This window comes from Gobius niger, assembly GCF_951799975.1.
Source record: "Gobius niger genome assembly, chromosome: 24".
Taxonomy (NCBI): Eukaryota; Metazoa; Chordata; class Actinopteri; order Gobiiformes; family Gobiidae; genus Gobius; species Gobius niger.
Window position 1 is genome coordinate 1539317 of NC_136875.1, and position 21742 is coordinate 1561058.

Below are 21742 nucleotides of genomic sequence, written 5' to 3' on the forward strand. Positions count from 1 at the left end.
TTCCTCCATCCATCCATCCATCCATCCATCCATCCATCCATCCATCCATCCATCCATCCATCCATCCATCCATCCATCCATCCATCCATCCATCCATCCATCCATCCATTCGAAAATTCGAATTCGAAAATCGATACAGAAATATATTGTTGCGGGTAGAGCTGGAAACGGGCTCAAAAAATCAAGCCCGACCCGACTCGAGCCCGTAGGCATAAAACCCGATCCCGACCCGAGCCCGAACAATTAACTTGAATTGTTGGCCCGAGCCCGAGAAAAACCCGACGTAAATAATTATTTATTTAATGCCTGGTTAGAGCCCCTGCGCAATGCATTCATTTCAGCAGCAGAAGCGCCAGGAGAGGAGCGCTCAGCGCAGCTCTTCTTCCTATACTTTTGTCAAGAATGAGACATTTTGAGATAAACATTTTTAGATTTGTTTTATTCACGACAAAAAGGCCATGTTTGAACTTTGAACACACACGTAAAATAAGTTCTCCGTTAACATCGTATCGGGTACAAAAGGCATCTAATAGCCTACACCTTGCCTCGGTGTGCACAAACAGGCATATGCGCCTATAAAAACGAGTCTTTGTTTACCAAATTAAACCCAGAACAATTCTAGATTAAGATTATTATACATCGCAATAACGAAATAACACAAAAAGTTACACAAAACTGACATTATATCCACGATTCACAACGTCGATAGTGTTTCCCTTTACATGGCGCGTGCGTGCGTGCGTGAAATTTCGGCCTAGTTAATGTTAAAATGTCCACAACATATCTACACTTTCGTTTTGTGTCTAAGGTGTATTAAATTGTGAACAGAAAGAGAACAAAAGGATAATACTTTTCAGTGATTGCTCCACAATCACTGAATTCGAATAGGCTATTCCCAACATGCCAATAAAAAGTATTTCAAACGAAATTAAATGAAATTAACACCAATTCTAAATTAAGATGGGTGTTTGGCAATAACGAAATTATAGACAAAGGCTCATTTGCCTCGGCACTTCTCTCTCCACAGTCCAGCCTCAACGTGACGGTGCAGGTGCACATGCAGCTGAAAGTTAATAAAAGAACAGTGTCATCATAAGCCTACAAACTTGATCTCTACATTATACTTTTAAATTATACTTTCAAAAACCTTTACTCACCAAGGCTACAAGTTTTTGTGGAGGAAAATTATTGAATCCACTGTTGACGGCTTCAGCGCGGTTCTGCGCTGACTGATGGTGCGTCCAGCAGCACTGAACACCCTTTCGCTGCTGCTGCTACTGGCCGGGATGCATAGCACTGATCGGGCTAACTTTGTCAATTTTGGGAAGGATGCTTTGTTGATCTTCCACCAGTCAAGAACATCCATATCATTTTCCATGACAGCCATTTCGGTGTAGCAATTGACCTCGTCATCTTCCCAGTCAGCTTGCTGTACATTTTCCCATTCGGCAAAATGCGCTTTTTTTGCTGGAGGAGGTGGAGGTTCCGCTTCGACCTCAGGCTCAGGGAGCGCCACAAAGTCCACATCTGTAGGCCCCCTATCTTCATCCATGGCACGCAGAAGAGTGCGGACATGAGCATATAATGCATTCCTGTCTGAGGGTGACAGCATTCTCATCTGGTTAAATTTTGGCCAGAGGAAAGTGGCGATCTTGTGGAGGTCCTGGAGCACCACTTTACGCATGAGCCAGTCTTCGTGCCGTTTACGCACGAAAGCTTGCTGAGGGGAGTCAAGCGCATTAGGTTGACAGTGGCGTTTCAATTTCTCACTCCAGAGACACACACGATTAAGTGTTGGATATTTGTCTCCCTCAAGCTCCCGCTGGGCTTCATAGAATGGCTTCAGAAAGTCTATCAAAAAGCTCAGTGTGTCAGGTGCTATTTTGTCCAAGCGTGCGCTCTCCCCGCGCATCTCCAGCTTCTCATGGAGCTCCTGATAAACGGCCTGGATAGAAGTCAGCGTGAGGTACACTGTACTGAAACGGGTGTCTCCCATTTGCAGCAACGTTGTTGTAAGTTGTGCAGCCAGCCCCGACTGTTTCACGTACTTTACTAACGCTTTAGCAGCGGTAAGTGTGTCTCCTATGTCTGGAGCACCATCGGCTTTGGATAACTCAGCGATGTCGAGTCCATGGCGCAGCACCGTATTGAGGACATGGTCAATGCAGTTCAATCTCTGATATGGCCGCAGAGCTAATTTAATGTTTGCTCCCTCATCAGTTACCCATACAATTTTGTTGAGAGAGGAGGCGTGAAGTCCAAACTTAGTCACCAGCAGTTTCAATATCTCCCGTCTGATATTTTCTCCTGTTTTTGCCTCCTCCAAAGGGAACATTGCAGTCGTCAGGGTTTTATTCACCAGTTCCATATCTTCGTTAATGAAATGGCATGTGATTGTCAAATAACTAATCTTCCGGTAATCATCTGTCCACATGTCTGTGGTCATTGCTACGGTGAAATCCTTCAGCAGAGTATTAAGTGTCTGCACTAAAGCTGCCCTCTTTTCTTCTGCCATGTCAATGCACCTGCTCGCAATTGTCTTATGGCAGGGAATAACACCATCTACGGGAACTCTCCCGTACGCAGCCCCGACATTAATTAGTTCTTGCGCAATCTCTGCAAAACCTTCGCCATTTACGACATTAAAAGGCCTAATGTCCTTACAGCAAAAGCTGACACACTTCTCTGTCACCGTTTGTTTTACTTTTAAAGGTATGGGTCTTGTCGATGCTGTAACAAATGCTTTTATTGTGGGTTGATGATCCTGGGCAAGTTTTGAAGTTGAACAGCTCCGATCAACATGTCTTGTCAGCGATGAATTTCCTGTTTTTTTGCTGTCATACTTTAACAAAGCGTCGCATTTTTTGCATTTAACGTAACCCACTGGCTTATTATTTTCATCGTGTATATGGTCAAAATTCTTCCACACCTCAGATCTTGCTTTCGTTGCTGGGTCAGCCAAAATGTAGTCACCAGAGGCTAGCCTCCGTTTCACCTCCTCAGCATCCATTTTGGCACCTTTCTCACGCTGATTGTAACGCATCATATGACCGCTTATTTACCGCGAAAGTCATAGCGCAAGCCCGAGACCGGCCCGGGCCCGACTAAAATGGTAAAAATTATGCCCGAACCGGCCCGAACCCGTCGGGTCCCGACGGGTCCCGTCGGGTTCGGGCAAAGATTTCCAGCTCTAGTTGCGGGCTTCTTGACAATACAAGTATTGATATGAAAGCTGTAGTATCGATACTTGATCTGGCTTTAATACATTGTCATTTCCCGAAACGGGTGCTTCGAAGGCTTTCCTTTGCAGTGAAGAATACATCTCCGCCAGCGACGGCGGTAAATTGCACGAGATGGATTGCCAGGAGACGACAAGCCTACGCAATGCAGGAAGACACAACAAATGTAGACTTTTTGAGACAATTTAACACCCTGTGGGAACCATGTTCATATTCACGTCCCAGCTTGCACATGCACAACATGGACCAAGCTGGGATTATTTCTACTGTGTTTCTGTTGAAGGTGATCTCTGAGGACAGTGGTGATGTGCACACGTATGCCTGTGGTCACTCACATGTTCTTCTGAGTGTAGATGCTGCTGTTGGCTGCCAGCTTGTTGGCCTCCGACAGCTCGGCGATGCGCTGCTCCAGGTTCTTCATCTTGGAGTCCATGGCGTTAATGGTCTGAGGACACGACGGACAATAGGACGATTAATATTGTGCTATTGTGCTCTAACTACCGTCGCCTTGGCTTCAACTTAAACTGGGAATGGTGTGCCATATGTCGAGGTGGGTGATAATTAGAGTAGAAGTAAACTTTGAAATTGTTGTTTGGAAGATTTTTTCAAATTGTCAAGAAACCAACAAAAAAAAGCTGCAAAAACTGCTGCTAACAAATAAAAATAATGCTTAATGTGTAATCTTTTATTTTATTCACTTTTGGAGCCTAATTAAGTGACAAATGACTTTGGCAGGCCAATACAAGACATGCCACGTGATGCACCGCATTTTTGCTGCTGCATATTGATGTGTATGTTTTTCAAGCCCATGCCAAAGACAAATTATTAAGTTTTCATATTCGTAATCGTACCTTCTATAATTTCTGTTTAGTTTCTAAGTACACATCTAAGTACACATCTGAATTTGTCAAAAATGTGTAATACAGTATAGTACATTAAATGAAGAATTTCTATTCTAATTGGGGTCATGGCTTTTGTGGGTTATTGTGGGTCCTGAACATACCCAGGGTTAAGTTCAGAGCACAACAGCAATCATTGATAATTATTGGTGGATAAAAGCCGCAGAAGAGGTTTTTTCTTTGGCACAATATTCCATTTAAAATGTGGAACATGACGTTGACCAGCAGCTGTGAACTCTCACATATCACCACTGCATCAGTTTCTCCATCAATGCCTTATCACCAATTCAAAAGCTGCATTCTGAGCCTTCAGTACTCTGTGGCGTGTACTCATGTATACTTGTACTTGGCACTTAGCCGCTGACTGAAGAAGAGACTTGTTCATTTGAAGGAAAAGCTGAGGCTGAGCTGAGGTGTGGCGGATTCTCCTGAGAATAAAGCTCCTTATCCTCAGCTCCACATTAACAGGATTAGGATTTAAGGATTTGTACTTTAGTACTGCAGTATCTACTACTTCAATATAATCATCACTCTACAGCACACTGATAAAGCAGATGTGCTAGCTGCTAGGGACTCACTGGATGAGTTAGAATAAAAAGACTGGACCAATGTGCAAAGAAAGCCCTTTGGTCCTCATGGTGGGAGCTGTAATACCACCCCCTGGTGGCCAGGGGGCTTCCCGCCTTTTGGCCCTTTTAAGGAACATGCTTCGTAAGAGGAGATTGAGCAGCCATGTTCATTTCACAGACCACTCAGGAGCATTGCTATGAATGGGGCTGAATGGAACACCAGTTATCTCTTCTATCTTACATGGTCTGGACACAGCAGGTTGACTTTGAGCAAAATGTACAGAAAAATGCAGCAAAACCTGCAATTGAAGGAGTTTTGGGCAGAAATTTTGGATTTCATTGAACATCGAGTTAATGAGGGACATTATTAGATTTAATTCCTGCTGGAACCAGTTTAAAGCTTTTTAAAGACATATTAAGGTGGGTGAATTGGAAAAGAACTGCATTTAGAGTCAATTGGATATGGGGAAAAATGGATTGCACATTTTCTGTCATTTTAGGTCAAATGTCTTAGCTATAATCCTGTGTATAAAGCTTCTAAACGTTTAAAATACATCAGTATTGAACTGTGACAGCAGGGGGCGCTTTATTAGGGGCATTGGGCGATTTATCCAAGACATAAAATAAATATATGACCTGAGATGCACAAACTTGTAACCCATTTTCATTGCAATGTTTCTCCTTTCCCCTGAAGCCTAGGAAGTTGTGGAAGGGCTCTAACTGATATCGGCCGGCCAATGTATCGGTCGACCGAAAACAGCCCTAAAGTTTTTGGATTACAGTGGATTACACGTGGATACCAAATATTCAGTCAGCATTTGTGAATGAAGAAGCGTGGAAAAGATTGAGATCATGATTGCTCCCTACATGTCTTTGAAATATCTATGAAGAAGTATGTCGTTTGGCAGGCCAGGCAAAGTAGTAGTAGTGGTGTAGTACTCACAGCCTTCTGCTCGCTCAGCACTTTGCAGTTTTCTCTGGTCTCCTCCTCCTGTTGAGCTCGTCGAGCCTCCAGAGTCTCTTTATCAGCGAGGTCTACCTTCATCTGGGCCTCCAACACCTGCACACGTTCACATCAAAATATCAGCAACAAAACCACTTCAATGGAATCCACTGGTGACCTGTCCCTGTCAATAAACAGTCCATAAAGCGAGCTAACATTCACCTTGATCTTGTCCTCAAACAGCCGCTCTTTCTGCACCAGCTGCGTCTCCATCCTCTGAGCCGTGGACTGGGCATCGCGAAGGTTCTCCTCCAGCTCCTGAACACACACAATTCCAATGTTGTTTCTTCATGACAACTGCGAAATCTGCAAATGCTCGGATACTATTTCTACCTCTTGTGACCACATGGAATCCATGCAACTATAGAAGAACCTGCAAACTTTCTGTAAAACATCACTTTTCCTTCTTTATTCTTCTGTTTTCCAAACCCTGAAAGTCTGAGGTAATTGAGTAAAATCTGGGGCTGGCAAATATCATATGGTTCACTGGTTCACCAGTGCAATGTTTAGACACCGGTGTAAATTGTAGAACCGCGGTGGACGTGATATAATCTGGATGCACACCAGGGCAGCAAGGTTTATCGATAACTTTAGGTGATTCAATCATAGTTTTTGTCCCATTGCTACTAGCTGCAGCATTTTGCGAAGCGAACAAAAATACAATAGTGGATGCTTAAACTAACTCAGCGATTGAATTCTCCAGATTCTGCACTTCATGACATGCACCACTTCCATATTGATGAAGGTTTAGTCAAACTTGTGTTTATCAAACTAAACTAACCAATTTTCATTGCGATGATTCTCACCTCCCCTGAGGCAGAGAAGTCTCTTTCATTTTTGGTCCTGGAAATATCGTCTTATTTCGGCGCTAGATCGGCCAATAGCTGATATTGCAAAATCCTCAAATATCGGCCCGATAAATCGGTCGGCTTCTAGCTGTTACAATAGCATTGCTTTTAGTGCTATAGCAAAAGTACTAATTTGCAACACTTGTCCATAGGAGGCTTTTAGACACATTTAAAAGAACACAAGTACAGTATACACTGTAGTATACACTGTAGTATACACTGTAGTATACACTGTAGTATACACTGTAGTATACACTGTAGTATACACGCGCTAACAACACATTGTCCTCATGATATTTCTCTTTTATATTGGCATACATTAAAGAAACTACCGCTCGAGTGTGGAGAACAAACAAATACAAGTTTGCTAAACAGAACAAAGCAATTTGTAACATAAATACTGTCTCTTAAAGGCAAACAACTCTTTTTTTCAGTTTAAACATGAATGGAAACCTTATGTAGAATCTCTCTCCACAAGAAATGCCAATATTTTAGTATTCAAATAATAACTGAAAATAGTCAAATTATTGTTACATCATGGTTACAGAGATAAGAGCAACAAAACCTTCAATCTTCTGACTAGTACTGTCAAGTACACTGCACATATTGCACTGACTGAGACTAAGAGCCCTGGGTCACTGATGGGCACAAGTACAGCACAGCTGAAGCTACTAACCTTAATGAGAACCGCTAATGATACAATTACTACAAGTACTTCCACTACTAAAACTAGTACATGACACTTGCATGAAACAGCTGGAAGTCCACAAGTCCAAAACTGCGGGTCCTGATCATTTTCAAGTCTCCAAAGTGTACATTCCCACAGTGTCTTCCCCTCACTCAGACAGTGCAGTAACAGTAGGAGTATTAGCAAGAGCATTAGCAGTAGTAGTGGTATTAACTGCATAATGCCATTAATCCTCTTCTCTCACCAGGAGCTCGCTAGCAGATTCAGTCTCAGCGCTAATGAGGCTGGAGTCAATCTGTCAGCCAATCACAGCCAACACATCGCTTAATTATCTCTGTCCAAACTGAAAAATTCAAACATTTTTCCCTGATCATTATTTGGACCCTTTTTTATCCGCTTAGAAAATCGACACGTTGAATTTTGTGTGACTATCAGGGATGTCACGGTTACCGGTGTAGCGGTAAACCCCGGTAAAAATGTTGACAATAATAATTACCGTCTTGTTTTTGAAAAAATATTTTACCGCAGCCAACTGAAGGACAGTTGATAGAGACAGTTTTCCTGTTTGCGGAGCGTGCAGGAAAAAGTGTCTCCAAATGCAGCAATACTTCGAACCTCCTGACTCTCCAGCGTGACCGTCTCCCTCTATAGCAGTAAGCTAACGTTAGCGTTTTAGCTGAAATGCTGATGTGGGACTTTGGGCTGAGGGAGAATGTAATGAGTCGCCTCATAGTGCGGCTGCAGCGCCACCGCCAGCATAAGCCGTGTCCGGATACCTCCGCACGATGGCACAATGCGTTACGGGGCTCCTGGTGGCAGATTCTAATAGATTCACTCTCGTTGCAGTTTTATGAATTTAATAATGATGGTATTTTCCCAAACTGCAAAGCGAAAGCTCACTGGAAGGACAACAACAATTTTCCTGATATAGACGTTTCTGACGCTATAAATAGTACATGTAATATCCTCGAAACATCAACAACACATCGTTCCTTTACTTTGATGTGAAGGCTTTGTCTGTATTTTTTTTTATGTAACAAGCACTGTTAAACTTTATAGAAACTATTTCAGTTTGTGTAGAACTGTCAATGCTCTCTGAACATATTAAGTAAGGGATAATGTATAGAACGCTGGTCATTATCGGGAAAATAAGCACCGACAGGGCGAACCGGACCCCGATGCGAAGCGGAGGGGTCTTGTTTCGGCCTGAAGGTGAGTCTGAAAGTCAGACTCACGCTAACTTCACGAGCAATTCCCCCAACTTCTCTCTCAGTGACGGGACAGATAGTGTCGCTACTACGTACGCGCAGAGTGATATGAAAGCATGAACTCCGTTGCCATTGGCAGCGTCATTATTTTTTTCAGAGGTCCTTTATCAGAAAATAATGACCGGTAGAACGTTGGGAAATCACATTCAAATCAACGGAGCTTCTACTTACGTTGTGAAGAGCCGTATAATAACGCACATAAAAACAAAACAAAGCGATAATACCGAAAACCGTCACAATAACCGTGAGGAAAAATTTTCAGACCGTGACAGCCCTAGTGACTATACTTGGATCGTGTAACTAAATTTACTCACGTAACCGTATTTAAATATGGAAAGAGCTTCACCCCCGTGGGTCCACAGAGGAGAGGAGTGACATGTAACCGTGTCACGATGTAAATCTGATCTGTCCCTGCAGCTCATGAGGTAATGAAGTCCTTTCTCTCTTTGTATCACTGCTCAAATGGGAATTCTGTTCAAAAAGCAAATTTACAGGTGACGTTGCTGCGGCCTGTGTTCTTTCTGTGTGGTTTCATGACATCCTGAACGATAGGTATTGCAAAATGTACAGTTTAGGCACCGGTACAGAAAAGCAGGTATTGTTAAAAAGAAAAGCGGTACCCAGCCCTATCCTGCACTGGTATAGATATCAAATTCTAGATGGCAGAAAACTTTCTCCAGCTTAACCAGGACAAAACTGAAATGTTAATCATCGGCCCTGAGAGAGAGACTTTTACCCAAACTACAGTCACTGTCTCTGAATCCTTCCTCACAGGTGAAGAACCTGGGTGTGATCTTTGACTCTGAGCTGGCGTTTATTCCACACATTAAGAATATCACAAAGATAGGTTTTTACCATCTAAAGAACATAGCCAGAGTCGCCCCATTCTCTCTCGGGCCAACACGGAGACGCTCATGCATGCTTTTATCACCAGTCGTATCCACTACAGTAATGCCCTGCTTTCTGGTCTTCCCAAAAAGAACTTTTACAAACTTCAGCAGCTCGTGTCCTGACAAAGACCCGGAGGCGGGACCACATTACACCGGTTTTAGAATCGCTGCATTGGCCCCGTGTGTTTCAGGATCGATTTTAAAGTTCTTTTGATGGTTTTTAAATGTCTTAATGGTCTTGGTCCTTCTTATCTTTCAGAACTGCTTTTACCTCACGAACCTTCACGGCCCCTTCGCTCCTCCTCAGGGGTCTCCTAGTTATTCCTAAAGTCAACAAAAAGACTCAATATTACGGCCCTCGCCTCTGGAACCACCTGAGGAGGAGCTCAGGGCTGAGGAGGAGCTCAGGGCTGCAGAGAACGTTCATGTTTTTAAGATCCACCTTTTTAGCTTAGCCTTTAACTGTCTAATCTATTTATTTAATCCTAATATATAAAATGTATATGGGAGGTTGTCCCAGGCGCATTGTTTTAAATGTTGTAATCTGTAAAGCACTTTGTGATACCTTTCGGTATGAAAAGCACTTTATAAATAAGGTTTGATTGATTGATTGATGGTCAGCTCCTCCACCCCCTCCTTCCGCTTCCTCCTGCGCAGCTCCCTCTGCTCCACAGTCTTTTATCATCTTCTGGGAAGAGCTTAGCAATTAATCTGTTTCATTCTCCAGTGATGTCCATTAGTCAGAACAATCGAAGGCATGTGTGGCTTAGCTGTGAGTCTCGCCCGGATACCTCCTCCTTTGTCCCTTCCTTGTTTCCTGTAGCTCCTCTTGTGACGCCTCCACTGTGCTGCTGTGGGGTGGGAGGCTCCTGGTGCCTCTTTAGTGTGTCAGAAGAAGACAAAAGCTGCTTTCTTCAGAACCATTATGGACTCTTTGCAGTAAAAAAAATCCACCAATCCCCACAAAAACATGGCACAGACGTACAAAGTATCCAGTAAATCAATGTGGAGCACACAAACCACAGATGCAGTTCGCAGAAAAGGCAGAGAGAGGGAGGTTGCCGCCTGTTTACACGTTGCCATGACCGTACAGCAGCAGCGTGCTCTTCCGAAGCATGCCACTGATAACAAGTAGTAGTAGTAGTAATAGTAATAGTAGTGGGAGTAGTGGTGGTAGTAGTACAAGTAATAGTAGTAGTAATAGCAGTCCCCTACTACTTGTAATATTAATAATAGTAATAGTTGTAATAGTAATAGCAATAATAGTAGCAGGAATAGTAATGAAATCAAATCAAACTTTATTTATAGTGCTTTTCATACTGAAAGGTATCACAGTGCTTTACAGAGCATTACAACATTTAAAACAATACGCCTGGCACAGCCTCCCATCCCCCAAATATATACAGATCTCTCAATCACACACTCAAACTTTTACCCCACGATCTACAGTGTAAAAGTGACGCGGCGATGCTAATGTGGCTAACAGCGTTAGCTGCTCTGAAAACTGTTTCTAAGCGCTGCACTAGGCTCTGACCCTCGTTATAAAACAAACAGAAACCTGTTGAGTTATTAATTCTATAAATAACTCGTTAGAGGGGCTGGTCTTAAAAACACACACTTCAAATTTAAGACCTAGACCCACATTTTCAGCAAATTTAAGACTTTTTAAGTCCCAGCGGGAACCCTGTGATAATGCACTGGTTTTACATAGTGCCTTTCTGGACACTCGAAGACTCTATACATTGCATTATTCATTCACTCCATACTTAGTGGTGGTAAGCTACTATTGTAGCCACAGCTGCCCTGGAGTAGACTGACGGAAGCGAGGCAACCAGTCTGTGCCGTTGGCCCCTCCCACCACCACCCAGTCACTCACTCACTTACTGACTACATTCACCCAGGCTTCCTGGTGTTTCCAAACGGTCTCCAATCCAAGTACGAACCAGGCCCTTCCTGCTTAGCTTTGAGATCTGACGGGATCGGGCACAGCAAAGGCGGGATGGCCTTAGCAGTAATAAAAGTAATAGCCGTTGTAATAGTACTAGTGGTAGTAATAATAGCAGTAGTGGTAGTAGAAGTAGTAGAAGTGATTCTCACCAGGATTTTGTCTGCCATGTGCTGGATCTGCTGGGATTTGGTCTGAATGTCGTCTTTGAGCTTGTTTTCTCGTCGCTCCACCATCTCCAGCCTCTTCACCTGGTTCTCCAGCGTCTTCCTGCCCTCCTGCTTACATCACAATACAAAACACAACGTTACTACAATGACAACACTACCCACAGTACAAGTACACAACATTATTACACAACCTGCAGTACAAGTAAAAAGCGCAAAGGTCATACAGTTCAGGCCCCCTTCTTACAATGAAATACAGCACAGGAAGTTTCTACAAAACATACACCACGCTAATAGAGCAGTGCATGATGGAGGGAGGGCATCCGGAGTACCTCGGTCTCTCTCAGCCTCCTCTTGAGTGTGTCGCTGCAGTCGCTCTTCCCGCGCAGCCGCTCCAGGTCTCTCTCCAGACGCTCTTTGGCCTGACGCACATTCTGCAGCAGCTCCGTGGCCTCGGTGCTCGCCTTCACCGCCTGCACAGAGAGGGAGGAGCTAATAAGAGAGGGCGGGGCTAATGACACAGGGAGGGGCTAATGACAGAGGGCGACTATGGGCCAAACTTTAAACAACATTTGGAAGTGCTTTCCACAGGGATTTTTCAATACCTAATTCCTGCCTAATTTTTGAGCTTTGAATCCAAAAAACAAGGAGTCATTTTATTAACATTTCGACATTTTGTCACGCTATGGTCTACAAACACAAATATATGTAGTTGAAACTTTACATGAAAGACACACATTAAGTTTACAATCGTAAAGTGAAATTTACTTAATACATGATTTTGAACTTTTTTCATGAATCAAATCTGAAAAGCGGGATATGCAAATGAAAACCTCTTTCCTTTTAGTGCAAACAATTACCTTCAGAAGTTGCCTGATGATTTCTGAATAATCACATGTTGACCCAATGACTAAATAGAGACTACCTGTGTGTAATCTATGAACCGAGCCTCCTCAATAAACGGCGCGCCCCTCATTTTCAATAGCCTGCGCCGGCTTCGCTACCATCATCTCCTATAGCGCTGGCTCAAAAGGAAAGATGGCTCTGTAAAACGGTGTGAAAGGGATATTTCGGGATTTTTGACATAGGGCCTCATTTCCTAGTTATCCAGAGTGTTGCTGATTTCTGGAGATTTTTTTTTGTGTTATTCATGCAGTTCTTATATTTGAAGAGTTCCGTGGCGCTAGGCTAGTGCAAGGCTAGCACATTTCTATGGTAACAGCTAGCCTGCATTAAAAACAGTGTGACCCGCTCCACAGAGCACCTGAGGCAAATCACTTATAACACCAGACTAACCATATACATGTCTGTGTCGATAGAATATTTTTTGGAATATAACTGACCTTGCATCACATGAATGATCGCATTTTGAGGGACTATTTTCTAGCAGATCACTCCGCCGCTGCGTAGCTTATACAACCACAAAGCTCATGCTGCCTAAATATTAGGGATGCACCGATACCGATACCAGTATCGGGTATCAGGCCGATACCACATGCTTGTAGTCATACTCAACGCACCTACGAGGCGCAGCTACGAGGCGCACCTCTCAGCTGAGGAGAGACGATAGCAAAAAACTGGAGAATTCTTTAGTGCAAATACAATAATCCACATAGAGCTGACTTTATTACAGACTGCGCTCTCTAAACCAGAGTCTGTGCTGGATTTAACCAGAGCTTAATGTTGTTAGAGCTGCAGCGTCTGCAGTGTTTACAACATACAGGCTAACGTTGCTAACTCGCGGCTAGCAGTTTTGGCCATTCTGACGCCGTTTTATGCCCAGGGGTTTATTCATCTGAAAAACTAACCAAATTAAAGAGATACAGCATGTTTATATTGAGCCAAAATGAGCTGCAGCAGAACAATGAAAACGCTGTAGCTGCTCGCTAAGATGCTACAAAACACACAAGAAAACACACGGAGCTGAAGTAAAGACGAAAATCTCAATACTATTGTTAAATAAAAACACATAAATGAATAAAGCACAGGCACTGGGAGCTTTTGGACATGGGCTTTTCTGTCTGATGGACAGTGCAATAAAAAAAAAAAAAATGTCATCAGCACAATTCAAACCAATCTGCTGTGAAAAAAGTAAGAATGAAGAAAATGCCTTGTACTCGTATCGGTATTCGGTATCGGCAAGCACTTAAATCAAAGTACTCTTACTCGTATCGGTTTTAGAAAAAGTGGTATCGGTGCATCCCTACTAAATATAAAGGTATTTTAAATGCAAAACGGTTAAAATTATTCAATTGACACAGACATTTATATGGTTAGTCTGGTGTTATTTGCCTCAGGTGCACTGTGGAGCGGGTCACACTGTTTTTAATGCAGGCTAGCTGATATCGTAGAAATGCGCTAGCCTTGCATTAGCCTAGCGCCACGTAACTCTTCAAACATAAGAACTGCTTGAAGTACAAAAAAAATATCTCCAGAAATCAGCAACACTCTGGATAACTAGGAAATGAGGCCCTATGTCAAAAATTCTGAAGTATCCCTTTACGCGGCTAAACTGAGAAAACAGGACAAAAGAAGGCCAAAACCGTCCGTACGAACAGCTCTGCGCCAAACGTGGTATTTATAGAAATCAAAACATTACGCACCGCCGCACTAGGTCTGTACCTGTCGTACGTAGTCCGCACTTTTCAGAAACGCAAGAGGAGGTCAGTTTGAGAAAATCAAGTTTGGGGCTATTCATTTCTTATTTGTTTTCCTCCGAAATGATTATGGTAATAAGCAATAAATCTTTAGTTTCTATACTCTATCGAACGAGAGTGACACGTCTCTCATATGACACATGATTCACATCTCCTTACGACTCGGGAAAACTCACCACGACTGAGAATTACAGCAAAATCAGCCATAAAAACCGTGTAGTGTGTGCTGAGCTGTGGACACAGAGGAGACATACCTTGGAGAGTTTGTCCTGCAGCTCCTGGATCTTCACCTGTTGCTCAGCGTTGGTCTGATGAAGGAGAGAGCACAGTTTACATTGCTGATGATGAATACCTTTGGAGTGAGTGGGTGTGGGGTTGGTACCTTCTCCAGTTTGGACAGAAGCTCCTCCACCTCAGCTTTACCCTGTTCTTTGGCCTGAAAACGAGACGACACGGTGAGAGCAGAGCCTGTCACTGCAGGAACATTCCAACAGAGGAATGAGGGAAAGACCGAATAGTTGATCAATGTCTTTATTTTAGCTTCATTTTCAATCCAATCCAAAGTGTCTGAATGACATTCCTCAGCGTCTCAAAGCCGTACCTTCTGAATGCGTTGCTGGTATTCCACGGCCTTCCTCTTCAGCTCCTCGCCGGTCTGCCTCGACTCCCTCAGCTCGGATTCGTACAGGTCGCTGCGGCGCCGCGCTGCCGACAGGTCCTCCTCCAGCTGCCGGATGGACACCTGCATCTCCTCCAGCTGAGCATGGTACTCCTGCCAAAACACCAAAACAGCGCCGATGAATGAAGAGCGGCTTGTGTCAAAGCTTTGTCCATGGGTGAAAAATAACACACTGATGTTGGATCTTAGTTTACCTTTTGAATAATTAGTTATTGGTGAAAACATCTGTAAAAAAAAAAAATCCGCCTTGGTTTGGGTCCGAAGCTCACATTGTAGAATATGATCAGGGACCAATACAACTCAATGGGTGAGAGTTTTGGAATGAATGTTTTGGACCGAAAAAATGATTTCTCTTTAGGAGTCACAGCTTTGATGGCTGGTGGTCCCGAAACAGCACCAGAAGAAGTGACTTGGTGGTTCTAGCTGAGATACAGTGCCGTGAAAAAGTATTTGCCCCATTCCTGATTTCTGTCATTTGTTTATATTTACCACACTTAAATGTTTCCGATCATCAAGTCCATTTTTATATCACACAAGGACATTATCAGTGAATACAAAAAGCAGTTTCAAAATGATTAGCACATCAATTAAGGGAAAGAAAAACCCAAACCTCTCTGGCCGTGTGTGAAAAAGTAAATGCCTCCTGAACTGAATGACTGGTTGAGCCGCTCTTTACAGCAGAAACTGAGGTCACGTGTTTGCGATAACTGCTGAGTTTGTCACATCGCTGAGGATGGATTTTAGCAAACTGTTCTTTGCAGAATGAGTCTAACTCAGCCATATTGGAGGGTTCTTGTGCATGAGCTGCCGTTTTGAGGTCACACCACAACATCTCAAATGGATTTAAGTCTGGACTTGGACCTGGACACTCCAAAACTTTCATTTGTTTTTGAGCCGTTCAAAGGTGGATTTGTTGGTATGTTTGGGATCATTGTCCTTCTGATGGCCAAAGAGCGCGTGAGCTTGAGGGCTTAAACTGATGGCTGGACGTTCTCCTCCAGGAGTTCCTGGTAGAATTAATTATTCCATCAATGACGGCAGGTTGTCCAGGCCCTGAAGCAGCGAAGCCCCAGACCGTCGCACTGACACCTCCATGTTTCACTTGTGGCATGGCGTTCTTTTTGACGCAGACATGAAAAAAAAGTTCAACTTTGGTCTCGTCGGTCCACAGATCATTTCTCTAAAAGTCTTGGGAATCATCCAGATGCTTTTTGACAAATGAGAGACGAGCTGTTGGGTTCTTATTTGTCAGCAGTGGTTTTCACCTCAGAACTCTTCGTGGAGGCCATTTTTGCTCCGTGTCTAGCTAACAGTTATGGACTTTGACTGAGCTCAGTGAAGCTGCAGATCTTCAGACGTCCTTCTGGGTTCTTTGGTGACCTCCTGGATGGGTCGTCGTTGCACTTTTGGACTCATTTGGTGGAGTTATAGGTTTTCTTATGAGATTTTGTAGCTTCTTTCTTTGTCTATTTGTCTGAACAGTCTAAATGTGACATTTTCTTGATTCAACTAACTTGGAGGTAATCAGGCTTGGAAGTGGCCAAAAAAAAAGTGTACTCAGCTATTCCAAAAATGTGGTTAGTCACAGACAATCACAGAGGGGGTATTTACTTTTTCACTTTTTCTTTCCCCTAATAAATGTGATAATCCTTTTGAAACTGCATTTTGTATTGACTGATAATGATTAAAGCATGAAAAGAAACACACAATAACCTCTTAACCTACACCTGAACTGAGCACATTTTCCCAAAACTAAAAGCTTCTTGAAAAGAAGCGTCAAAATAATGACAAAAACAAGAAGAAAACGAGTAAAAAAAGAGTAACGAAAAAGTAATAAAAGAGCAACAAAAATGTCAAATGTCAACAAAAAAGTGCAGCAAATAAGAGATAAAAACTCAACTAAAAGGTGGCAAAAATGTGACAAAAAGCAACAATATGAGCAACTAAAAAGTGACAAAAACTGAGATGAAAAAGAATGTGAAAAAACAAAGATCTGTTTGTATTATATAGGGTTTTTAGATGGTTTCTTACATTTTTTTGGCTCTCCCAGTGTCTCCTCTAGGGGCCCTCTGGCTCGGGAGCAGTGACAGGCTGTGGCTGTGTGGGTGCTGTCCTGTGGGTGCTCAGGTGGAGGTGTGGTGTCTCTCGTGAGTCAGTGCCCTGTAGCTGTGCTGGACTGCTGCTCCAGTTTGATTTGACTTGATATCAGTTTTGTGGGTCTGAGCTTTCAAATGAGGCGTTACTCTGGCCAGAAGCTTTTAGATTTGGGTAAAGCTGAACTGGAGGAAATGCGCTCGGTTTAAACAACATTATCTTATCATATTATGGTTCTAGCAAATGAATAATGTTGTACAGGTACCGAAAAAGGTATATTTCAGGTACCGGCCCCTGGGTTTCGATGTTTTTAGAAGCCTTAACTTCAACCTCTGCTTGAGAACAGGGGAGCTGGAGCTTTGATGAGGTACTTTGGATTCGTATCTGCACAGCTGCAAAGGAAACCTTACTTTAAAAATAAAATAACACTCTCAGTCAAGATTCAAACTCAGTGGGAACAGCGGTGTCCTTTTTGACACATTAAGTCAAAACAATTTAGTTTAAGACAACAAGATGTTCCTGTTAATGTATTGGACTAAATGTAAATGTCCTACAGAGGCCTCTCCACGTCTGTGGTTGAATACGAACGTACGTAATGACATTGTGCTTCATGTTTGTTCAACCACATGGTCAGAGCACACACCGGTTCATTTGAATTTAAATGACATGAGGGTCTTTCCATTTTGTTTATAGGAGTCAACCAAAACATCTGCAGGTCTATGTCTCAGTTTTAGCGTCATGTTGGTCGATGAAAAGTATACTTCAAATAACACGGTGGATTTGTATGAGTTGATTTCAGGAAGTCTCATGTCGGTACCTGCTCCTTGATCTCCTGCAGCTTGTTGCTCTGCTCGCGGATGTCGTGCAGCAGTTGCATGGCCTTGTCGTCTTCTTTGGAGACCTCCACTCGGGCCTCCTCCAGACTGCGTTTCAGGCTCTGAGGGCAGAGGTCACAGAGAGGTCACAGAGAGGTCACAGAGAGGTCACAGAGAGGTCACAGGGCAGCAGGGGAGAGAAACTCGGGGTAGCTCACGCAGGAGTGAGAGTAAAAAACTTGAATCCTGATCCAGAATTCCTTTGGTGAAATGAACGGTGTCTTTAAGAGCGTGTTTATATGTGACGGGCTGTCAAAAATCTAGACATTGATCGAAAAGTCTTGAAGAATTGCTAATACTTTCGGCTGATCCTTTTGCCTTGTCACGCTGCACTCACTTATGTAGTTGTAGCAATAGTAGTAGTATTAGCAGTAGGAGTCGTATTTACAGTACTCACGCTGCACTCTGTGATGTATGTGGTTGTAGTAGTAGTAGTATTAGTATTACTCACGCTGCACTCTGTGATATACGTGGTTGTAGTAGTAGTAGTAGTAGTATTAGTACTACTCACGCTGCACTCTGTGATATACGTAGCCAGGTCCTGCTCTAAGATGCTCCTCTGAGTCTCCGACGCCTTCAGCTCCACGTCCTTCTGCTGCAAAACTGACTCCAGGTCCGTCATCTTACGCTGGAACCGCGAGATCTCCTGCTCCATCTGAAACACAGGCAGCGACTATGGGCCTGAGGCAGGACCTCCTCCTACCTAACCCTTCATGGAGCACCTCATGTATCTCCCAACAAAAGCAGAAACGTGAGGACTGACCTTGTGGCATTTGTCTTGTGTCTCCAACAGCTCTTTGGATTTCAGGTGCAGCTTCTTTTCCATAGAGTTGGTTTTGGCCGGAGAGTTGAGCCCCGCTGACACCGACCTGGGCACAGCAAGGATTATACAAACTTTAACATACTGTGACTCCCGCCAACAGCACTGAGCAGAAAACTATGCATGAGGTTAAGAATACTCATTAAGAATATGTTACGAATACCCTCAAGAATGCTTTTGTGCCCTTTTGGAATACATTTAGCAACTCAAAATACAACCCCACCTTAACAGAGCACATTTTCAAAATAGCGGCAAAACGACACGCAAACAAGGATGAAAACGTGACAAAAAAGCAACAAAAAAAGTAATAAAAACGCATTTAGATTTGGGTATAGCCAAACTGAAGAAGATGTGCTTGGTTAAAGTGGGGGTTATGAGGTGAACTAAATGTTTCCAAACAAGACGGTGCATTGTTTTGATCCTCGATGCAAGTGTAAAAACGGGAAAGAGTGTTGCTAAGTTAGCTTTGGTTTGCTAACCATAGTAGTCCAACATTAGGTTGCCAGAAAACAACAATTTACTTAAGATACAAAAACATAGACAAACTTTTACATCGTAGTTCAAGCTAATTTGCAGCATTTTAAAACTGCCTCATCAGCATAAATAAGATATATAGCAAAGTACACATTTTGAGACTCAAAATTGTTTGCTAAACTGCAACTTTCAGAGAACTAAGTTGACAGCGCAGAACTTTTTTTTCACGCAACCCTTGAACGCCTCATGCTCCGGTGCTGCTTTGCTTTGTGAGGAGGAAAAAGACCTGACAGCTCCTGTAGATAATGGATTTCAGCTGCATCAGAGCAGGTCGGTCAGATGCTTTTTGTAAACTTCTATCATAATGCTAAACTGTTAGCCGCTAACTGTTGCTGCGTCTTCCGCTTCTCTTGTTCACGTGTTGGTGTTTACATGGTGCGGGGGTCATGTGGGGTGTGCTGTGAGGTGAGGGAGGTGCGGCGCGGGTTAGCGAGTGTGGCGCACATGGTGGCGCATCTAGCAGTGCTTAATGGGAATGCAACGGTGCCGGACCGGCAACTGGACTACAGCTTCGGGACCCACCTTCAACGCATCAAGACAAAAACAATATTCATTTCACCTTTAGCTTTCTATCCAAAAATGATCTCCAAAAGCAGGCTGAGGCCTGCGCAGAGGCTCCTAATATAGCACATTCCCTTGCACGCGGTCTCTCTAAACACTGTGGAGAAACTTGCCAATACCGGTATTACGTCAATATTCTACTTTTATTTCGACTACTTTGAAATAGGCGACAAAAGAAGACGTTTGTGGAGTTTGAAAGAACAGATGTCAGGACGAGACAGGTTTGTGGGGAGTGCAGTGGGTTAATGTTTACTCTGTATTCCACATCTTTCTGCAGCTTTAAATGACATTATATAACAGTTTGTTCACAGTTCATAGTGAAAACTTTTGTCTTGTGTCTTTGTGGTTACATGTTTGATCCATGCAGGGCTGCACTAACTCATATTCAATGCAATAGTCGAGGTGATGAGCAAAACAATAAGCCCTTGGCTTGAACTAAAACAGTATAAGCTACGAATCGAGGACAATAGTTGCATGTTGTTTCTGCCGAATTCAAGCTCACACCTCAGAGACTCAACACTTTAATCTTGTCATTTACAACTTGAAGGAACTTTTGTAAAATGACTTAACAATCTTAAAATGTGCGTTCCGTTAATGAAGTTCCTCTCGCGACTGCAACACAAATAAACTTCTCAAAACCAACCAAGTGATCCCACTGTAGATGAAGATGAAATGGTAAATCTCACCGCGGAGTTAGAGAGGTGTGGAGTGAGAATAGAAGTCCCAAAAAGGGCCAAACATTGTAAATCCTTTCAATGGAAACTAGAAGATTTACAAACTGCACTGACGACGAGGGGCAAGACGGAGTCACCTGACAACTCCCAGCATGCACTTCTTTGCAAACATTTGTCTAAAATGTATAAAAAATAGAGGTCTAAGGTTCTGTGGGTCCTGGAGGGAGTTACAATAAACTATTTCCTCTTATATTCGCAATGTGAGGGGCATGAGTGTTATGTCCCAGAGGCCCATGGCTCATTATACGAGATTATCTGTGAACCATGACTCAAGAAAGCGCCACCAGAGGGGTATAAAAGGCGTCACATCCCTCTGTTGGAGGAGTGGTATAATTGCATCTATGTAATGATAGAGATTCTAATGGCTTTTCCCGCTAATAGTGGGCCGGTGTAAGGTATAACGGGCCTTATCCCGAATCTCCCGATGGCCAGTCCAGCCCCGGATCCATGAGAGTTGTCTGCAACGTTAGTTTAACTTCTGTGAGTATTTGCTGATATGATGAAATACTTATTTTCAGTCTGACAGCAGTAAATGCATTGAAGTAGGTCTGATGGTGAAAAATGTAAACCCAACACCGCGTGCAACTGCCCCACCTAGAGTTCACAGCACTTTTAATGCCCAGGGACAGCTCAGTGCTCATATTGTGCAGCACAAACACCCACATCCAGTTTCAGGGTTGAAAAACTTTATGAGTGGATAAGATGTAAAGCCAAAAGGAATCACAGTGCACATTTAAACAGGTCCAGGAGCAGTAACATCTGAGAGGAGACTGAAAAATGAAGTGCTGAACACGGTAAGAGCACTGATACTCAGGGATGTTTAGCTCTCTGCAGAGGCCATATTCCTTACTGATCTTTAATTAATGAATGCTAAAATGTCCGGTGATCCAAACGGCGTCAGAGTTTCCCGCCGCAGATCTGTGAATGGAGGACATGAATGAGCCACAGAGAGCGCGGTTACAGTGAGTCAGAGATAAAAATACCCGACCAGACGCAGCCCACGGACAAACTCCGGATGCCCTTCCGGTCGCCTGCACTCCCTCATCGCACGCTTTTCCCGGATATTTTCCCGTGCAAAAGTCTCTCGGGTTCGGTGTGGCGCATTTATCGCAGTGAGATCTTGCGCCGTTTGCAGAACAGACAGCGCTTTGTCGAGCTGCAGACCCTCCCTTTAAGAATGAGTCAGTCACAGAACTCTAGACGAGCTCGTCCTACCACTATTTTCATTGACAACAATCCCTCCCCTCTCTACTTTCTCCTCTCCGCCCCCTC

At 43.4% G+C, this 21742-nt stretch overlaps 1 protein-coding gene across 7 annotated transcripts in view; it reads right to left on the reverse strand.

Annotated features, from left to right (window-relative positions):
- The window catches only part of cita (citron rho-interacting serine/threonine kinase a), a 99575-nt gene that overhangs the window by 42802 nt on the left and 35031 nt on the right, over nt 1-21742 (reverse strand). For 5 of the 7 annotated variants that reach the window (XM_079582459.1, XM_079582458.1, XM_079582456.1 and 2 more), the window contains 11 exons: nt 18585-18690; nt 18333-18476; nt 17764-17883; nt 14775-14945; nt 14556-14609; nt 14428-14481; nt 11849-11989; nt 11502-11627; nt 5873-5968; nt 5651-5767; nt 3575-3684 (listed from right to left, as the gene is read on the reverse strand). In XM_079582459.1, coding sequence (XP_079438585.1) covers nt 3575-3684; nt 5651-5767; nt 5873-5968; nt 11502-11627; nt 11849-11989; nt 14428-14481; nt 14556-14609; nt 14775-14945; nt 17764-17883; nt 18333-18476; nt 18585-18690 — 1239 coding nt within the window. Of the gene's footprint in view, nt 1-3574; nt 3685-5650; nt 5768-5872; nt 5969-11501; nt 11631-11848; nt 11990-14427; nt 14482-14555; nt 14610-14774; nt 14946-17763; nt 17884-18332; nt 18477-18584; nt 18691-21742 lie in introns of all 7 variants that reach the window. The other 2 variants (XM_079582455.1, XM_079582453.1) reach the window with 1 other exon arrangement.